The 21115-nt window shown below is 37.5% G+C and overlaps 1 protein-coding gene across 1 annotated transcript in view; it reads left to right on the top strand.

Moving 5' to 3' along the window:
- The window catches only part of LOC115427856 (ubiquitin-conjugating enzyme E2 E2-like), a 111623-nt gene that overhangs the window by 17695 nt on the left and 72813 nt on the right, over positions 1 to 21115 (top strand). Inside the window, exon 3 of the mRNA XM_030146564.1 lies at positions 8412 to 8462. Coding sequence (XP_030002424.1) covers positions 8412 to 8462 — 51 coding nt within the window. The remainder of the gene's footprint in view (positions 1 to 8411; positions 8463 to 21115) is intronic.

Here is a 21115-nt window from a genome sequence, read left to right as displayed (position 1 = left end):
AAAAGGTTGAAAAATATCACCTAAGATTTCAACAGCTTATTAGGAATATTGTCTTTTGTGGAATGAGGACAAAAACTGCAATTTTAGTCCTAATTGTTGCCGCTCTGCTGTTACGTCTCGTTATTTGATTGGAGAGGAGGTGAAGTTTGAACAGTTTTGACCAGAAATGTCATATGCCTTACCTTTAAACTAGCATAAAGAATATAAAACATGTAGAGGTTTTTTTTAATTTTGTATGTTTTACACAGTCTGCTTTGTGTCACTCTGAGGGACTGAGCTGGAAGGCATCAATACACGCAGGAGTAGCTACTTTAGAAAAAAGGTTTTTTATTTAAACAATTTACAAAAGCCCATAAAAAACATCAAATAAACAGAACTGACCTCAGGCCAACACAGAGTAACTGTAAACCAATTGACCCAATGCAAAGAAACAAACAGAACTCAACTGATCTAACAGACAAACAGGAAGGAAAGAAAATCCAAACAAATGTAAGGATAACAAAACAGTAAATATAAATCTAGCTAAATAACTCCAAATCTCCTTGTCATGGCCATAGTTAGGTACAGCCTCAGTGGTGCTTCTTACATTTATACCAAGTGCACCATTGGGCTCATATTCGATGATGTCAACAACATAGAAACCTCAACAGTGGTGATATAGAAGCAAAAATGTGTAATAAATAGATACCATAAATAAAGTAGCATAATGTAAAAAAAATGTTATATTGACTGAACAGTATATGTGAAAAAGTTAATGAACTGTGGTCGCATAAAAATAGAAGTAATGTATAATATATATTGTTTGAAATGATCCACCATATGTCATCATTTGTGCGTTTTATGTATGTACAATATGAATGTAAAAAGTATAACCAACATTAAGAAAACAAAAAATAAGTATTAGTGTGTTAGGGTTATATTCATATTGAACTTGTGTCACTAAATCCAAAATATCACCATACACTAGAGGTCCTTTTCTGCAAGTAGATCATTCTAATTCCCCCCAAATCTGGATCTTAAAATTTCAACAACTTGTGGGTGTCTGTGGATCATTAAAAAAGGCTTAAAATGTGACTTATTTTAAGAGGAGTTGTTTTTTTTTTTTTTTTTTTTTTTAAACTAAACAGAGAACTTATGTGGAATGTGTTTGTTAAATTTCATGTTTTGGATTTGGCAGACAGGATATACAAATGTGCCTAGTTGTTTTTTTTTTTTGTTTGTTTGTTTTTTTGTTTTACTCTGTTGTAAAGTATTTTTGCAAATGAAAAAATGATTAAAAAAAGGCATAAAATCTAATTGTCCTAGATTAAGGCTTTAATTATTCTTATATGTGATAATCAATGTTTATATGAAACACTAAATGGTCTTAAAAATTCCACAGACACAATAAATGGTATTGCTATATTTGCTTTGTCAAATGTGTAATTAGTTTTGATCATTTCATTCTAACAGAGATGGGAATGAGTGGAGCCTCTAATGATCATTCATGGGTGGGGGGGTTCAGGTATGAGCTTTAGCAGCTTGGATGTCAGTAGCAGAATCATTAGTCATGGGCAAATGGAAATGTAACATTAGCTGGATTGAACCACGGTTAAGACCGGTTCAAGGCAGTAACTATGAGGCCTGTTGGAGTGGTACTTATGTGAATGTAAGGTCTTAAATTTGACCAAAGATGACCTGGAAAAATGTCTTTTAACCCATAAAGACCCAGAGCTACGTTTATGTCAGTTCCCAAATTAATTTTTGTCTATATTTAACCTTTCTTAAGTGTTTTATCACCATTTATTGTAATATTATCCTCTTAAGTTTGAGTAAAATCATGTATTTTCCTATGTTTAAGTCACTGATCATGCAGATGTTCATAAAAGCTCAGAGTAAATTCAAAGGTTATTATATCAAAACAGAGAAAACTGAAGAAAAAGTGTCTTTTTCAGTCAAATCTCTCATTAACTGAACGTAAACCCAGTATGTCCATCCACTGTCATTGATCAAACTCCATGGGTTTTACTGGTGAATCAATGTTGTAGAAGATGATGGTGTTTCCATGGTAACTACGGAGCCTCTGAATGTTAAATGGATCATATCTGATGACCACGAAAAGATGACAAACTGCATTTTACACCAGTTATTTACATGTATTGATAGGATTAATGGATCAACAGGTATTTAACAGTTACATCAGTAGATGGTTTTGGTCAAAGGTGGATGTTTGGGTCTTTATGGCTTAAAGTCATAAATCTGGCTTCGTTAGACCTGCAGATACCCTGATATAGTTGCTCCGGATCCTGTGTGAGCCTTATTTGAGACTCTTTTTTTAGTCCACATCTCCAGCCCTGTGGTGGACTGTACAATATTTGTCCTGTGACTCAAAACAGTCTGAACCATCTAGTCATACTGACCAAACCCAGTAACAGCTGCTCTAACCCTCTGGGATTTACAGAGGAGGCTTTCCTGAAACCTCTGCAGTTACTCTTAGGCACGCAGCAGGTATGTCATTAGAAAAAAAAAACCTCGGGCAAAAAGAAGGAGATGCACTTTATTCAGCCACGGCCACAGATGCTATAACGTAAAACATAAATAGCTCGGGGTTAGCGCTTTATAGGAAGCCTGACAGACACGGTGTTATTTAGTATAGTTTAGCTCCTGTAATGAATCATTGGCAGTTACACACAAGCCGGAGTCAGTGCATTCCATCATTAAAACTCTGCTTAGTTGACCGATTTGCATTTGTCGGGGCCTGCAGAATGTAATAGTTTAGTGCTTGCAGTGTCTCAGGGGATTATGGGCCGTGGTGAGCTGTGGAACATTAGAGAAAGCAGGTGTTTGGTTAAAGAGGCCATGCACGAAGACGCAGCGGCGCAATCAGTCGTCTTCCTTTGGATTCCCCCGGCCTTGTTCATCACACTGCTTCCCCCTAACAAGTCCTCTGCTTCAGCCATCAGAATGTGCCACCTCAGGAAATACTGCAGATAAAATTACACAGCACGCACTCAAGCTGAGAATGACTCCATAACCGTGCAGATTGTATTACAGGCTCCTTTGCAAATATGTCTTTTTTTTTCCCCCCTCCTTCGCCGAGTGAGTTGTGTGCAGTCATTTCTCCACCGAGGACAGTTTAAAGGAAAAACCCTCGGTGGATACACTGTTCTGTGTCATCGACCTGTGATACACACATGACTGAAGCAGATATTTCAATCCCCATGCACGCTGCAAACCATTATCTAAATAGCAGCCTGTTATAGCCCAGGACCTGGTCGTATGAAAGAGTAATGACGAGTGACAGAGATGCAGTGTGTGAAATATCCCGGTGTCATTTATTTCAATCATGGCCAAATAACACACTAGTGGGTCATTAAAATAGTTGAATTTGATTAGCTGATGCCTTCAATATTAAATCAAATGCATTTTATTAGAAGATTCAGGTTTTTTCTTCCCAAAACCTGAAGACGGCTTGAGTTTCGTCCTCAAACACTTCCACAGTTTGTCTAATGTTTCTCTCTGCAGGTCTTCATATATAGTGGTTCTTCATCACTGTTTCCGTTAGGGGTGTGCCTGCATTATCATTTAATCACTCAGCCGTAACAGTAAGCATAGGCGACTTACTTTTTTTATGAGACAACTAACCTTTATTTTGGGCAGAGGACATATAGACCGATAAGCCATAACATTCTGGTCACTGACAAGAGAAGTGTTAATACTGGTTATTTCATTCCAATGGAACCTTTCATTGGGTTGGATATCGTTGCCGTTTGGTGGAAAACTCTTATGTCCAAAACCGTTATTTTTCAAGAAAGTGGATAAACGATGTATATTCTAAATAAATTATTGGAGTTAAGGGATGTAGTCACAAGCCATTTTCAACGCTTTTCATTGGTTAAATATTTCTGAAACTGTCAGGCCAATGTGAGGACTGACCAATAGAATCATTTCATGACAAAAAAAAACAAGAAAAGCACTCGGGGAGCGCAGACTTCCGCCAAGACAGATCTGTGCCCCCCCCCCAATCACCGGCAAAATTTAATCATTTCTTCCTTATGCCAGTATCAACAGTTCCTGAAAATTTCATGAAAATCCATCCATAACTTTTTCAGTTATCTTGCTAACAAACAAACAAGCAAACACAAAGCAAAGTGATCACAATACCTCCTGGCGAAGGTAAAAAAGGACTTACAAGGTTTCCACCTGACAGTGACGATATATTAAGTAGCAAGTGGCTGTCTAATTTTTGAAGCTGATGTTTTGGAAGCAGCAAAATGAGCAACATAAGGAACTGAGTGACTTTGACCAGGTCCATATTGTAACAGTGATGACTGGGTCAGAGCATCTCCACAACTGAAGGTCTTGTTGGGTGTTCCTGGTCTGCAGTGGTTAATACTGACCAAAAATGGACTAACAAAGGTCATCACTATCTCAGGACAATTGAGCATCTGTGGGAGGTGTTGGACAAATAAATCTGATCCAAAGAGATCCACTTCTATTTCCAGGATTTCAAGGATCTGCTGCTAACATCTTGGTCCAGATCCCACAGCACACCTTCAGAGGTCTGGTGGAGTCTAGGCCGTAGGTCAGAGCTGTTTTTGTGGATAAAGGGAAAACTACACAATATTAGACAGGTGGTAATAATGTTCTGATCCAATAGATGCTGGATTGGTTGAGATCAGGAGGTTGTTCTTTTGATACTTTTGGTAGGTACGAACCATTTTACATTGAGGATGAACAACAGATGGAGATGCTCTGACCCAGTGGTTTCATCACAGTTTCTCCCTTGTCAAAGTTGCTCAGATCCCTGCTCTGGCCCATTTTTACTGTTTCCAACACATCAACTTCAAGGTCTACATGTTCACTTGCTGCCTAATGTATCCAACCTACTGACAGGTCTTATTGGAAAGAGATAATCAACATTAATACCAAGAAAAATAGAAAACAAAATAGATGCTATGTATGTCCAGGTTTGTTACTCAACATGATTATTCTATTTCAAAATGTAATTAACATGCCGTCCCTAGTGTCTTTAATAAAGTGCCATTTTCTTGGTTTAATTCAAGGTTTCTCATCTTAATTTATTTGCTAAATCTGCTTTATTTGCATTTCCATTCTGTTGATCAACCTCATGTGAGAACTTGATCATTCAAGAAAATCCCGTTGAAATGGAAGATCTCTTGTATACAATAAAGATACGGAAATGCATACAATATTAAGACATTTTTGTAAATTTTCATCATCTTCACTTGGTTAAATCCGGAAATATTTTCACTCAAAATGTGTAATGTAATTTTCTTTTGGAGAGGGCAGGAGACTTCTCTTCTAGCTTTAGAAAATCTACCCCCGATTCTCAGATTTTTGTCTAATTATAAATACTTTTAGACAGTTAATAGATGATTATCAGCTGAATTTATAATTCTACTGCTCTACTCCATGTCTCGACACCTTGAAAAATGTCTTCACTTTTCCATAATGACATGAAACATTATCAGGTCATCAGTTATCTATATTTAGTCTTTTGATTTGGACTGAGAGCAGAGAGTGGCAGAAAGAAGGCGGACATTTTCACAGTCTGTTTTTTTCCTCCTGGTTTTGGCTCCTGCAGCTTTAACCTCTGAGACTTTAGCCTTTGTGATTATATTCAATTATGTCACACCACGACCACGTCATCATCCATTAACCTCCTATCTCTTCTGTTCTGCCGTAGACGTGTCTTTTACTTGAGCATATATCGCAGCAGCAGCAGCAGCGTTTGCACTGTGACTGTTACACATCCATTAATTGTGTTGTCGGCGCTGAAACAATTTATCATATCAGCATCGACTGCTTTTCTTTCCCTCTCTTTCTCCACCAATAGCAAATTATTTTTATGTCTCTGCTAACAAACAGCTGAGTGAACCGGCAGCGTGATCAATAACAGCAGTCATTTAGTTTGCTTTTGCTTTATTGTATTGCATTCATGAACACTTTCCCAGTCGGAGCAGAGAAAACTGAATGCAAAGGAAATGGAAAGAGAAAACCTTCACTTTAACATTTCATTTTCAATTCTGCGATGAAACGTTTCAGCACCAGGTGATTCAGCGGGTGTTGATTCCTTTTCTCATTTGAGTTTTACTTCATTTAAAAAATAAAATCTGTAACATGTTTTGTATAATGATCCATGAATCATACATTACACATTTTAATACTCCACATCCATATATTCCTTATAGTTTATGTGCTTATATAACAAACCCATTTCTGCAGGTTATTTTACTTCTTTTATTACAAAGCACAATGCACCAAGAACAGTATAATGTTTGCATAATTAATAGAAATATACAGTTGCAGTACACAACTGCATTCACGCTGAACATTTAAACAGTATTTTTTTCAGCAAAACAGTCACAGATAATTCAATCATTGCTGATATTTTATGAATTCATTGTTGGGTGATTTAATTCATAAAGCAAATAAATATATTGAAGTAATAATTTATATTATAAAAGCCAAGTGGCTTCTGTGTGCATGTGTGTTAATGTGTCTGGGGATTCACACAAAATCCAGACAGAGCTGACTACTGCAGTTTGGCATACTTGATGTATTTTTGTTAAAGAAACAGACTAGCGAAAACTGCAAATTGATAGGTCCGATTTTTTGGGAGATATTAGTAATTTTGGAATACAGTAGCCTTACAGTCATGTTGCTATGGCCAGAATGCTTTGGCAGTGACTGCTGGACAAATGCAGTACAGCATGCACAAATACACAACAGCATAAAAATTACCACGTCTAGAACCTGGGGACCCCCCCCAGTCTTTTAATCATTGGACTTAACATGATTGGACTGTGCTACACATGCACAACCCTTCTAATGCAACAACACTATTTTCTAGAGGAATCCAGGTCATTTGTGTGTCATACAAAGTCCTACATTTGATTGTCCTAAATTAAGGCCTTAATTATCATTGAAATTGATAATCCTTAAATCTGATACTCAAAGTTCTCAAGAATTCCATAGACGCAATAAATAATATTTCTACATTTGCTTTAGAAATCTTTGTAATGAATTTGTCAAATGTTATTTCTGATTAATAAAGCGACAAAATCATATTAATCACATTTTCTTTGCAGTGAAAACAAAACACAATCCACTTACATATGGATAAAAATGTACATACAAAACAATCTATATCATAATACTAGAAGGTCTCAGAGCGTCTGTGTGTGTGTGTGTGTGTGTGTGTGTGCACAGTTCTGAGAAATTGACACATTTTTAACTGGCCGATTTGGTACCTAGAGTTAAGGAATAGTCCCATCTCCACATTAAATATCTCGGCAAGGTGATAGGACCAATATTTTGGGAGATATTAGTCATTTTGGAATACAATAGCTTTTCAATCACGTTGCTATGACCATGACGGTTGACGGGAAGTACAATACCACACTGCATGATAGGAAATTAAGTTAAAAACAGGAACGACACATTTATTAACTTCAGTCCCTAGATATCGGTATTGATAAGATCCGTGGTTCCCCACAGGTCAACACGCTAGTAAAAAATAAAGACGGAATGGGGAGAAAGAATGAACAATAGGAAAGACCCAATGAATGAAAGGAACAAATGAGTAAATGAAGGGAAGGAATGAACAAATAGAAGCAATGAAGGAAAGCGATAGTCGCAAAGAAGTGAATGAACCAAAGAATAAAGAAAGAAACAAAAAGAAGTATCCCTTCATTTGTAGAAAACCACCAGATTCTAAAAAATACTGTTTGGCTGTTTTTGGTTTTACTGCCTAAAGTCTAAAAGAAATCATCAGCAAAGTGTTTGAGGCCTTGCAATCATAAGTCATGAAATATTAACTATCTATTTTTGAGGCAGCGTAGTGCAGAGGAGAGTGAAACTGCAGCTCTTCCAGCAGACTGAACGTCTACAGAGTACAACACCTGGCTCTTGGATGCTTTAGGCAAATCACTGGCACAGTTATGTAATGAATACTTAACCAGGAAGAAACCTGACCCCTCTCCCGTCTACTCATTAATCCTTTTTTATGTGGCCTGTGTGGAGACGCTCCCCTCAGCTTCCTGACAGTCTGAGGAGGGAGGGGAGGGGAGAGGGGGGAGACGGCCTCATCATCATCATCAGCGGCAAAATGAATTTTCCAGGATACGTATAAGATCCGATTCCTTTATCCGACATGGCCTTTTGACATCAATATCAGTTAAAAAAGGGTGAATATTCCGCTGTGTGTTGCTCCTTGTTGTGCGTTGATTCTTGCGTGACAGGACTCATTCCTGTGCTCAGTGGCAGCGCTCAGGAGCTCATTAGAAAATCAATGAGGTATTCAACGTGTACACTCACAGATTGATTTCACAGCCAGGATTTATAGAACTGTCTGCATGTGTGTGTCTCGGAGTGGGATTAGAACACATATCTTCCTCTCGTTTCAGAATCCAGAAGGAGCTCGCGGAGATAACCTTGGACCCGCCACCAAATTGCAGGTAGGAGCCTGTTGATGATGTGTTTTCAAAGGGCCATTTGCTCCAACACCTGAGGCATTTAGTGTGTGTGTGTGTGTGTGTGTGTGTGTGTGTGTGTGTGTGTGTGTGAGCATACATACACTGAGCTTGTGAAAGGATTGTGCCGGCTCAGTGAGTCACATGAATTGCATAGGTAGATTATTGTGTATTTCCACTGCTGTTTGCTCCAGCTGAAGCGTGATGAATGGAGCTTGCGAACGGTCTGAGCAGAGGTGCAAAAGTACACACTTTGTTTACTCAGGTAGAAGTACAGATACTGGCTGGTAAAAGTACAAGTACTGATTCAACTTCTTGCTTCAGTCTCATTCTCATGTCTTTTATTGTCCAGTTGAATTAGAACTCTGCAATTATTTTTTCAAATGTACAAATTATCAACTAACTCAAGTAATTAGACCTTTTTGTCCTTTTACCCCCTTTTGCAAGGTTATCATAGTTTTGGATTTTTCATTATAGTTTAGTTTTATTGTGTTTTGACTTTTTTTCTCTAATTCAGTTTGTTTTAATTCGTTTTCAGTGCAGGTTTGCTAGTTTTTATTAGTTTTTGTTATTTTCTAAATGCTTAGTTTTAGTTTAGTTCTAGTATTAGTTTTAGGGTTTTTTTTTTATATTTTTTTATCTTTTTCGCCGTCATATTCAAATAAATCCCAGACAGGACTCTGCTGGTTTCTCCCACCTTTAGTCTCCATGTTTCCAGGTAGAGTGGGGACGAGAAGACGACTATAAACAACAAGTGACGGGAAGTGACGGACCGTTAAATATCATATGGTGCCACCAGCTAAAATTGCTTGAGGGAAATAAATCAATTTCGTATCAATCTGACATTGCAAAGACGAAAACTAAGGGAATTTTATCCATAACTTTTTTCTGTTTAAGTTAGTTTTGTAAACACAAAATACAGTTTCAGTGAGTTAGCGTTTTTTCTTTTAATTATAGTTTTTATTTATTTCAGTTAATGAAAATATTTTTACAATTCTAGTTTACGTCATTTCGTTAGTTTTCGTTAACAATAATAACCTTGCTCTTTTCTTTTTGTTGTTTTTGTCTTGTGTCATCTTTTATGCCCCTTTGTTGCACTTTCCTATGTAGTTTTCATCTTCTTACATGTTTTATATCTTTTACTTCTGTCACGTTACATTTTTTCCTTCTTTCTGTTGTTGCATTTTTTACTTTGTTTTCATCCTGTTGCATTTTTTACATCATCCTTGTCTCGTTCTGTTTTGTTTCATCTCTTTGTTTCTTGCTTTATTTGTTTTTATTCTTTTTGTGTTTTACTTGTAACATACATTCCATGCTGTTACACTTTTTACATCTTATATTATATTACACGTCATTTTCATCCAGTTACATCATGTCATATTTATCTTGTTTGCTTTCTATTATAGTTTCATGTTGTTTCATCCTTCATATTCTCATCTTTTAATGTTTGTCATGATTGATATTTACCAAGGCAAGGCAAGGCAAGGCAGATTTATTTGTTTAGCACAATTCATACACAGGGCAATTCACAGTGCTTTACAAAAATGGAAAAGAGACAGGTTAAAAACATACAATTACAATTAAAACATAATCAATAAAACATAAATAATAATCAAAACATAAATAATAATGGGATTTTATTTTCTATGTGTTATTGTCACATCCATTTAAGTTGAAATTTGTTTTGTTGGAAAGGTGCACAGTGATACAAAAATGATCAGTAGTCCCTCTCAGATGCATTGAAATGGCAGTAAGAAGTCTGTTTTTTAGATTAAGAGGAAGAAAGTATAGATGCTTGTGTTAAAATGTAGGGAGTGAAAGGAAAAAGATATTCAAGTATAAAGACCACAAATGCTACTTTAGAACAGTAATAAGAGTATTTGTGCTTTTTGAATCACTGACGGTGTAAAGAATAACACACAGTAAAAGAGTACGTAATGGACCTGATTGACAGTGTTTACCATTACGATCACTGCAGCAACAGTGTTGTGTTTGTTCACACTCCCTAAGGGCGGGAAAGGCGCTTGGCTGTGGCTCGACTGGTTTGCAGGGTTTATTTTCCTCCCGAGTCAGAGCGTGGTGAAAGAGCTGTGAGCTGCAACAGTCCTGCCAATCACGACCTGTGTAAGAGCTCCCATTGTTCGCAGTTCGGTCGAGTCAGCAGTCGTTATTCTCCTCAAAGCGGTGCCGTCGAGGAGCAGAGTTAGAGGGTGAAGGGAAGGCCGAGGTCCAGCCGTTCATTTCCTGCCGGCCTGAGAAAACAGGGCGACTCACTGATGCGGAGATGCTTTCAGGCTAAGAAATGTTGGCCTCAGCTGAGCTCAGTCGGCCCAGATATTGTTTCCCAACACATGCACCAAAAGGACTTTTTTTCTCTGTGGATTGCACCAACAGGGATTGATTATTAAACCTGATTAAATCACGATTTAACTCTAAGTTATGTTGCACCAAAATTAGCTTAAGGTGAAGAAAAGCTTTTAATTCTCTAAATCAAATTATACACAAAAAAGTCACCTGGATTTAACTAAGCTAATAGTTCAGATCCTTCCATTAGAGAATTACTGCAGTGATGGATATGTTTCAGTTCTTTAACGCTTTAACTGATGCAGTGAGGAGCTTCTCATTTCTTAAAAATGAATCAGTTTGTAGAGAGAATAAACATTGGACTGTGTTTCAATGGAAAAAATCATGTGGTCTGATGAGTCCAGATCGACCCTGTTCCAGAGGGAGAAGAGAGGTGGGTGATATGAGTACCCATCATGCCTAGTGCCAACAATACAAGCCTGTGGGAGCAGTGTTATGATCTGGGGTTGACTCAGGTCTAGGTTCACAACATTATGGGTCTGAAAAATGATGGAAGTAAATGTGGTGACGTGGTGATGTCAATGCAAATGCAAGCTGTAATCAAAGTAAAGGCTAAATAAGGCTCATTATTAGTGTTTGACTTTGACCACGATGTTTATATGAAAACAGGAGCCAGAAAAAGTGTGTGATCTCTGCGGACACAGGAATAATCTCAATTTGTAGGATTATAACAACATGTGATATGTGAAGTGGAGGGAAACAAGTAGAAAACAATAGTGTCATGTTCCTATACAACATTTCTTTCTTTCTTTCTTTCTTGTTCATTGTGTTCATTTAGATTTAATGTCATGAAACCCAGTATAAATAAGAGCAATTTTAGTTCTTATTATTAAACTTGATTATTATTTTCAGCAGCTTGTGTTTACGTGATCAGAGTCACAGATGAACAGACTATTTGTAGTTGTTTTGTCTTCTTGTGTTTACAGAGATATTTGTTAAACAAAGAACGTGTGGATAGAATTATTAATAAAAACAGAGGAGGATAATACTTTTTGGGAAAAATGCCTGTATTAGTGCAGACAGGGCAGTAGCTCCTGATACATAAAGCTTTCTGGTCAAAGTTATTGAATCTTTCTTGATGTTTCAGGAATGTTGTATGTATGTTGTTTTCTCTGTAATTAAATAATAGCATGTTGTTCGCCTTGGAACAGAATGGCATGATGGGTAAAGAGTGTAACATGGACCAGAGACCTGTAAAAGAACAGCTGCGTACATGGTTTTCATTCAGTTGAAACATTGGCACCTTTGTTCTGGATCACGATGCTAATTTATCAAAAAAGACGGATAATCTTCAAATCATTTCTCAGGTCAAAAGTCGGTATCTGCACAGATTCCCTTAAATGGAGCTAAAGCTTTTCAGCCGACAAAGCAGTTCATCTCGAGTGTTTTTCAGCAGGTGAAGAATGACAGAAAATCCTCTCTTTTTATTAGAAAGCTATCTGTCACTGAGGGGATGTCACAGTCTGTTTGTCGCCTCTCTAATCTCAAAGACAAGGCTAATCTGGATGAAGCTAACCATTATGTGTCCTGACAAAGAGCCAAACAGCAGTGAGGGAAACCAAATTTCATGGGCCAACATTTGTATAGAAAATGACATTTTTGTGCAAAGGGGAAGGTTCCTTGCAGAACGTCCACACGCTGAAGGGAGCTCTTGTGACCAATGGATTGAGCTCAGAGTCTTCAGTCAGAAGGAGACTGACCAGGCCAGATCCCAACAAAACAAATGATGGACATGCAGAGAGGTAGACTTTTATTTTGATATAATATCTATAACCCTGGATTAGTTCATCTGTCACTCATCTGATGATGCAAGTACAAGCTGAAACTAATAAGAATCAATAAGTTGTAAAGTTAATGTATTAAGTGCTAATGCTAATGTTAGATGGTGTAAGTGTTAGGATGGGTAACTGAGTTAACCTTTAGCCTTTAATCCTTAAATGCTAAGAAGAAAAAGTAACAAAAAATTCAGTGTGACAGCAACTGGTGTGAAGTCAAAAATGACCAAAACAAACTTTTGACCATTTAAAAAAAGCATTAAATAAACAATACTTTTACACCAATCAGAAAAGCATCTCTAGTATGTCATTTTTGTCAGCATTCTTAGGACTATTTAACTTTATTGTCCTTTTACAAACTTTAAGACAATCAATCAAAAAGTAATCAATAACTGGTTACTCGAGTATCTGCTATTTTAGAAACTTTTCCATTTCAAAATTAACCTACATAACACTCATCCTAATATTCAGACGTCCACCAGTAGATGAACATATGCAGAGGTGTGTCTGTCCTTGTGCAGATTCTCTGAAAATACAGTTAATTTATGATACGTTTGGATGGAAACCTGCTTCAGTCTGCTTCAGCTCATGTGTTTCCTTCAGAATCAAAATGTGGGACATTGCCTCTATTTGTGGGACTCAGGATCAAAGTCCCTCATAAAGCCACCTGGTCACGCTAGTCATAAGTGAAATATTAGGCTCAGACTGTTCGAGTGTACTTCTCCAAGCAGGCAGAGGTATGAGTGAGCAGAGGTGCAGCACTACTTGAAATGTAGATTTGTGTATTCATGTGGCCCTCGGGGTATTTTCCCTCCGTCTAACAGCTCCCGATTCCCCCACAAGGCTGTCATTTCCCCAGTGTTTGATTTAGCCTACATGTTTCACCACAACAATCCAGATTCAGTCTGCTCTTTTGTGTGATAAGCAAGACACAATCGCACATTGTGAACATTAAATCCTCTTGCGAGATGAATTCCTTTACTGTACCTCCCCGCACACAGTGTCTGCTCCAACAAAGGCTGCACGTCTCTCCCAGCCTTTCTTCACCTACTAATTGATCTGACAGTGTTAAATAGGCTGTGTTCACAGAGGCCCGCTCAAAGACATCAGATGTGAGGGGTTATGAACGGACGCTGTGATGCAGCTCATTACCCTACAGGCTGCAGCTCTTTCTTCGCCTGCCAGAATAAAGCACAGCTCATGATCACAGCCGCTCTTACAAACATCCTCTTTGGCTCATTTTCCACATTCCCTTTCCTCAACAGAAGCATTGCACTTTCTCTGGGGAACGAACAAAAAAAAAAAACAAAAACCTTTAACTTTTAGCTGCGCCTTTCTATTTAGATATTATTTGGCTTCATTTGAGAAGCAGTGTATTTTTTTTGGAGGCAGATGAGGAAATATTTTCCATCATTCTTTTTAATCATCTTTGTCACTCTGCCAGGGAGTAATTAATTGAATGTGACAAGCGCTGTGGAAGGGTATGTAAATAGCCCCCACACCAGACACATTATATTAGCCCGCTGCTCGCTAGGCCTTTCTGGCTGCACGCTGTTGTGTGTGTGTGTGTTTTCCATAATTACCATATCCTTTCATGATAGTCCTGGCAGCGTTTTGATAAGAATCCCCCATCGGCGGAGGGGAAACAATGTGCGGATTCCAAGGGGGAATTGGCCATGCACTCTCACTCTCTTTCAGCATCATTTGAGGTCTCTCTATCTCGCGCTCTATCAATTCAATTTTCCATTCAGTTCATTGTGTTTGATCGACATTAGTGTCATGGTGAACACTACTCCCAAAGCATATAATAATAATAATAATAATAATAATAATAATAATAATAATAATAAGTCAGTGCATAAAAGAATAAGGGAAATGGTAAAAAGCAAAGAAAATCTGTGCTTATATCATCCAATTGATTATGCATACAACTGTTTCAGTATTCATCAGTATTTTCTCACATTGTTTGAACTTTCCAAACACATTTAGAAGTGCGACAGACCATGTGTACACATAAATAATGAATGCCTGGAACACACGTCTTAACCTATCTTAACAGACCTAAACAGGTACACAAAAGCATCTACTGATCTAAAATGCTTAATAACTTTAGAACGCTAATCCCATCGATATATGCCAATAATTCAGGTAAAATTCATTTTCTCAGTTTGTCATGGTGATCCGATCTGACATATTTGGACGTTCAGAGCCTCCGTAGTGAATGTGGAAATGCTGTCATCTTTGGCAACATTGATTCATCAATAAAACCCATGTAGTTTGAAGAATGAGAGTGGCTGTAGATGCTTGTTTTTATGTTCAGTTAATGAATTTACTCTGAGCTTTTATGAACATGAATGACCTCCAAAATGTTGAAGTCTCAGAACAAACTCCCTCCTTTTTTTCATTTTATAGCAGTTGACATCCAACATTACTGTGCATCACTGTCACCTACTATATTAAATGGTGAACCTGAATAGATTTCTCTCTAACTAAAAAGCTCAGAGTGGTTAAAATTAACACAGACTGTGATGAAGGCCACTGTAGGGGAGGGTGAGGAGGGTATTCAGTATGTTACTACTAGATGTCATTAAAGCCCTGTATTATATTATTCTAAGTGTATGCGCCCCCTATTTTATTAACACAACCTTTGTTTTACTAAACCTCTCAGTGGACTTGAGAAGGCAGAAATGCTGTTGTTTTGGATTTTAAACTGTGAATGATGCAGTACTAGCAACCAAACAGTATTTATTATGTCATTTAGTTGAGTAGTGATGCCATGTTCAGTTATAAACTTGAGTTAGTTGGTTGGGATTTGGGTGTAGATTGTGTTTTTGTTTTGTTTTTTTTTATATATATCATATACATTTGGAACTACATTGTGTCTCTCAGCATGAGCTACTGCTTAGAAATCCAAACTATCTCATTGTATATGCAATAAAATGTAGGAAACCTCTGTCTAAACTCTGTTTACCTATTCATACAGATATATGCAAAGTACAATTCTTGGAAATCTCCATATAGGACGGTATTTTATAAATCTGCAGTTTCTGTGGACGTGGATGAGAGACCCAAACACAGACAGAAATATTCTTTTTTGTAAACTGTCTGTATTACCACGGACAGGGCATGAATACTGAACACTGAGGCTTTATGTGCTCTTTGTGTGTTTAATACAGAGCTACAGAATTCTACATGCAGAAGAATCTCTCTTTTTGTCTGTCTCTCCTTTTTAATCCGAGTCAGACCTTGAGCGCTGCAGACGAATAGTTTCCCAGTGAATATCAGTGAAGACCTTCAGAAATGACAGTGTGTGCTCAACTAGAGAAATGTGACTGATCTGGAACTGTCAGAATAGACTGGGTTTTCATTGTAAGTGTCCACAAAGCGCCGGTTCACGTTCTCTGAAGGAGACGGTAGATGCCAAGCTCAACCTCACTGTGATCGTTTCCATTCAATGGTAAAACTGTTGCAAAAATAAAGCATCTTATTAACTGAATGTGAAGTGTTCTTTTGTTAATATCATGAGCTACATCAGTGATAAAACTTTGACTATGTGATTAATGTTGAGCAGCAGCACATGCTTTTCAGTCTGTCATATTTCATACTGCGAGATTTTGAAACAAAAACAGCTGAAAGGGGCAGTTCAGTGATTTTTACACTGTACGAATCAGTCATGAAGTCTGGACAGACTGGTGTTTAATGTCTGGAAAAACACAATGAGATACCTGACCTGAGATATCAGGGTTATCTCTGGTCAAACTGGAGGAATTAACAGACCCAGAGGTGTAAAGCCTCAAAGATAAGAGCAATAAACAGGCAGTGGTGGTCTAATAAAAGATGCTGTTATGTTGTATTACAGGTTTTACAGGATCAAGAGTTTTAATGCTTTTCTGTCAGGATATCTCTGCCTCTGTTCCTCTGATATTGGACATTTTTTCCTACACGTGTTGTAGCTGTGTTATGATCTTAGCCCCATCATTCATCTTCACTTCTATTGCTGTTACATGAACTACATAACATGTCTCTCTTGTGTTTGACGATACAAGTTCGCCTCCTCTCAGGGAGGAGAAAGGTTGAGTGAACAGTAGACTGAATGAGGAGAGCAAACCATGATGGTGAGAAAAAAGCTAGGAAACAGACAAATGAAATATTGTTTTCTTTCACAGCTGTTATGTTGTAAAGCACGCATAGACACACCCATGCCTAAGCAAAACTCTACAGGAAATGTCTAGACAGAATACAAAATGGTTATCGAGTTATCTGCGTATCTGCAGTTAATACAATCTTATGCATTGACAAAGAGTTACTGTTGCATGAGGCCATATATTGTCTTTTAGATAAACATTACGTACTTCACCTTCCAACCGTACTCGTTACTCATTGTAAGTGATTTACTTTATAAATGTCAGTATGTTTGCCTTGACTACCTAAGTGTAGTAAAATTCCTTCAAACTTCTATTTTTTATGCTACATGTTGGCATTACATATTACATGTACAGAAACATTTCATTCATGACTGTTTCTCGAAACAGATCAAATTTGTAACTTTAAGTTAAACTATGACAAATTTATAAAAAACAAAACAAAACAGAACATCAGTGCAATAGGGATGCACTGATATATTAGTTGATATTTGCTGGTATCAGCCTGTATTGGCACCATGATGCAAGATGTCTTTTCACTGGTGGCTGGTATTTATCTGTCATGTTTTATTAAAGTTTTTTTTTTTTTTTTAATAGATTTGTGTGTATTCATCTGTGTTCATTTAAAGATAATGTGATAAAAGGCCGAAAGACATAAATACTAAAATAGTAAGTATTGTTATATTTATAATGAAGATTTCATTGGTAATGGGGGATAAATAATAACAAAACCAAAATAAAGAAACAGGAAGTAACATTGCCTGTTACCTCAAATATCATTTTAAATATCAGTTTTGGTTTTTGTCTTTCGGTATCAGACAAGAATTTTTCAATCTGTCCATCCCCATAGTGCGTAGACTCAGTCATAAAACACCAATCCTGTCAGTCATCACCTCTGACCCTCTGTTAGTTTGTGGAGATGTATTTACCTGCAGACCCTGGCCTGTATTTGATAGTTTGTTGTGTTAAACACATTTCTAGGTGTTGACATTTGGGATATGACTTTGTACCTACAGCCAATGACATCATCACAAGTGTGGAGGGATATTAAACTGATTACCTCGTGTGTTTTCCAATAGGTTAATCTGATCCAGTTGCTGCAGTCAGTACTTGTCAAAGCTGCCAATTCTCCACACAGAGAAGTATTTTGTGTGCATCAACACCTAAAATATCTTCGTCCCTCCCTCTGGGAGCTGTATTGTTGTCCAAAAACGATTAAAAATCCACCAGTGAGCCACACTGTAACTCGGGGTGACAGCTTCCTTCATTACCGTGAACACACACACTGTGCTTATTTTGGCTCAGTCACACATACACCGTCCTGCTGCCGGAAATACCAAATGTGCAATCTGCCACTGAAAATAGTCCCCAGAAAATGCACTTTGCTTCCTGTTTGTGCAGTATTTGTCAAAGTGTCCTTGAGCACTGAACACTGAACCCCAAGTTGGTCCTAGTGATCGGTCTACTGCTTTATATTGGCAGCTCCATCGCATCAGAGTGTGAGTATATGAGAGGTACGCTGCAATGCACTGTGGGTACCAGTAGGAAAGTGCTATAAAATCCATTAAATGATGAACAGATGCATTAGAAAACAGTATTTTAGTGATAATTAAATCATATTATCTTTGCTTGTCTTGAATGATTCCTTTTTAAGGAAATCTAATGAGTTGGTATCAGACGGGAAAAGGACTGAATTAAGAAATGAGGAAAACTAATGCATTGTTGGTTTTGGTTAATTCTTGAGATGGTGCTATCAAGAAAGACAACATGACAAATAACCCAGTCCCTTAATACAAAAAGCAGCATATACAAACAAAAAGCTAATTATTTGTCAGTGTGCAGGCCTTTACATGTGGACAATGCCATAAATAAATGCCACAAAAATACGAAACATTAACCTCCGAATACTTCCAATTAGCTCAAAAAATTAAATCTCAGTTCCTTTTTTTGTTTTTATGTTATGTGAGATTTACTTTTTTTTTTTGCCTAAAAGAACTGAAGATGCAGTATAATAAAAAAAAAATGATTTCTTTACTAAAACTATAAACTATTTATAACTGCAAAAAACCATTCATAATTAAGATATTACAAGAAGCAAAGAGGTTCAAAATGTTTGTTGTGCAAGAAAGGTCTCAGGAGGAGTCATCTCAATTTTGCAATTCAGACATTTGTCATGATTTTCAGGAACCAAAACCTTGATTAATCAAACTGATACATTATATTTCTTACCTGAAATTGAACCAGTTTCAAACTTAGTCATGCAATGAAAGGTCTAAATAGAATTATGAAAAAAAAACTGATGGCATCAACATTATCCAGTGATCGAGTTTGGTGTAAAATCAATTTTCTGATTCAATACAACAGCTTTGACCCTGTTTGTCGCTTCTGCACTTATTGGTGTTTGTTGTTCATATTAAGCACAAGAAATACACTCTCCCTCAGACTGACAACTAAAAATAGACAAACTGTAAATTGCATATAGACACACATAACATTACATTCTGACACCAGGGTCTAAAATTGACACCTTCCAACCAAATAGTCATGAAATAAAGTGTGTAGTTGTGTCATTTATCTGTGTGCTGCTTCTGTCCTCTGCTGCATATTAGTGTCAGAGTTGGATACACACTGGGACGTCAGACTCGCAATGTGAAAAGCTCAGAAAAACTGACCACATTCAGACGAAAGAGTCGCTTTTTTACCGTTTAATTTGTGTTTAATGTGAAAGTACTCGAGATTCTAAAGGTAAAATAGTCACATCGGAGATTAGTCAGTTTTAGGGCGGAATAAAAAACATTGATTTGATTGATTTTGGGTGGATTTTATTTTAATTTTGTGTTATTGAGTAATCGTGGATGAGATTGATTTTTCAGGTGGGACGGTGAGCACCTGATGCAGGTAGGAAGGAAGGAACAGTGGGGAAAACACCTCTGTGGGAGGTCCTCCCAGGCCACAAACTCGAAGGAGGAACTGACCGCCCGGACCGTCTGGTCGGCGGGAGCTCTCCGAGGCAGGTCATGGAAGCTGGTCATTCTAGGAATATTAACTTGGATCCACACTCAGCCATAGGTGATAGTAATGCACCCCTAGAAGCCACCAATGATAAAACAGAGTAAAGATGATGAAGAAGTCTGCTCTGAGCCACTGTAGAAACAAAGCAATGTTTCTGTCCTGTTCATTATTTAAGAGCAGATTCAGCTATTTACTGCTGAAATTTCACATTTATTTCGTTTCTAATGTCAATATTGATACAGTATTGATGTGTTGTATGGCTGCAGTATTCAAATAATCAGGTTACAGCTCAAAATTGTACTTATCTCTAAATGAATGTATTACTAAATGAATCTGAATCAATCAATTAATACTGAATTGAATCGATATCGGATCAGATCAAACTGAAATGTGATCAACTGATTTAGAACCTTATGAATCAAAATGGAATCGATTAAGGAAATTGGCCACGATACCCAGCCCTTGTCAGTTTAGAGGTAAAAATTCTCCATTTTCTTTGGGAATATTAAATCAAATCCAAAAACACTTGATTGATGATGATTTACTCCTTTTCCCCATGAAGCAGCACAAGGGAATGCAGTGCAGGTGTCCAGTGGTTTCCTGTTCCTGCTCTGTTCATCTGGACAAAGTCAGCTGAATCTGAATCCAAGCTGAGGCTTTCAATATTCCAGACGAACCTTTGTCTCGGGGAAAACCAGAACAGATTTCCTCTAGGTGTCCAGTCCACACAGCTGTAGTCTGCTCACATCTCCTCTGTGTTTTTTTTATTATCAGTATCTCAGCAGCTGTTACACTTGTGAGACGTGTAATACATCAACGTCATAAACAGGAGTTATATATCAGTTTCATCAAGCCAATCCACTGTGTAACGCTGCCACAAGTCCAAATTTACAGATGTCAGTGGAATGTACAATATGAGTTGTTTCCCTCGCTGTGATAGACGGAGGAAAATGAGTCGAGTATGCTATTGACTCGGCTGCTTTGCTGCCTGTCAGCTCTTTTCCAGCAATAGCAAACTGATGGAAATGAAGCTTTTAAGACACTCACGATAAATCTAAATGCCAAGGGAGAGGACTTGGAAAACTGTTCTACAAAACAGAACCTGTGTTTGCATTGGATTCCACTGGATGAGGAGTGGTGTAGTTAGTTCAACAGGAAAATAATAGCCAAGTAAACCAGGGGTGTCAAAGTCATTTTAGTTCAGGTTCCACTTACAGCCCAGTGGGATCTCAAGTGGGTCAGACCAGTAAAATAATACTAGTGAAAAAAGTAAAATTGCACAATGAAAAACCACAAGCAACCTGAAATACCTTAAGAAAAATGTGCAAATTTTAACAATATTATA

The sequence above is a fragment of the Sphaeramia orbicularis genome, chromosome 11, assembly GCF_902148855.1.
Source record: "Sphaeramia orbicularis chromosome 11, fSphaOr1.1, whole genome shotgun sequence".
Classification (NCBI taxonomy): Eukaryota; Metazoa; Chordata; class Actinopteri; order Kurtiformes; family Apogonidae; genus Sphaeramia; species Sphaeramia orbicularis.
The sequence above is the reverse complement of the archived record's forward strand: the minus strand, read 5'-3'. Positions and strand labels throughout refer to the sequence as shown.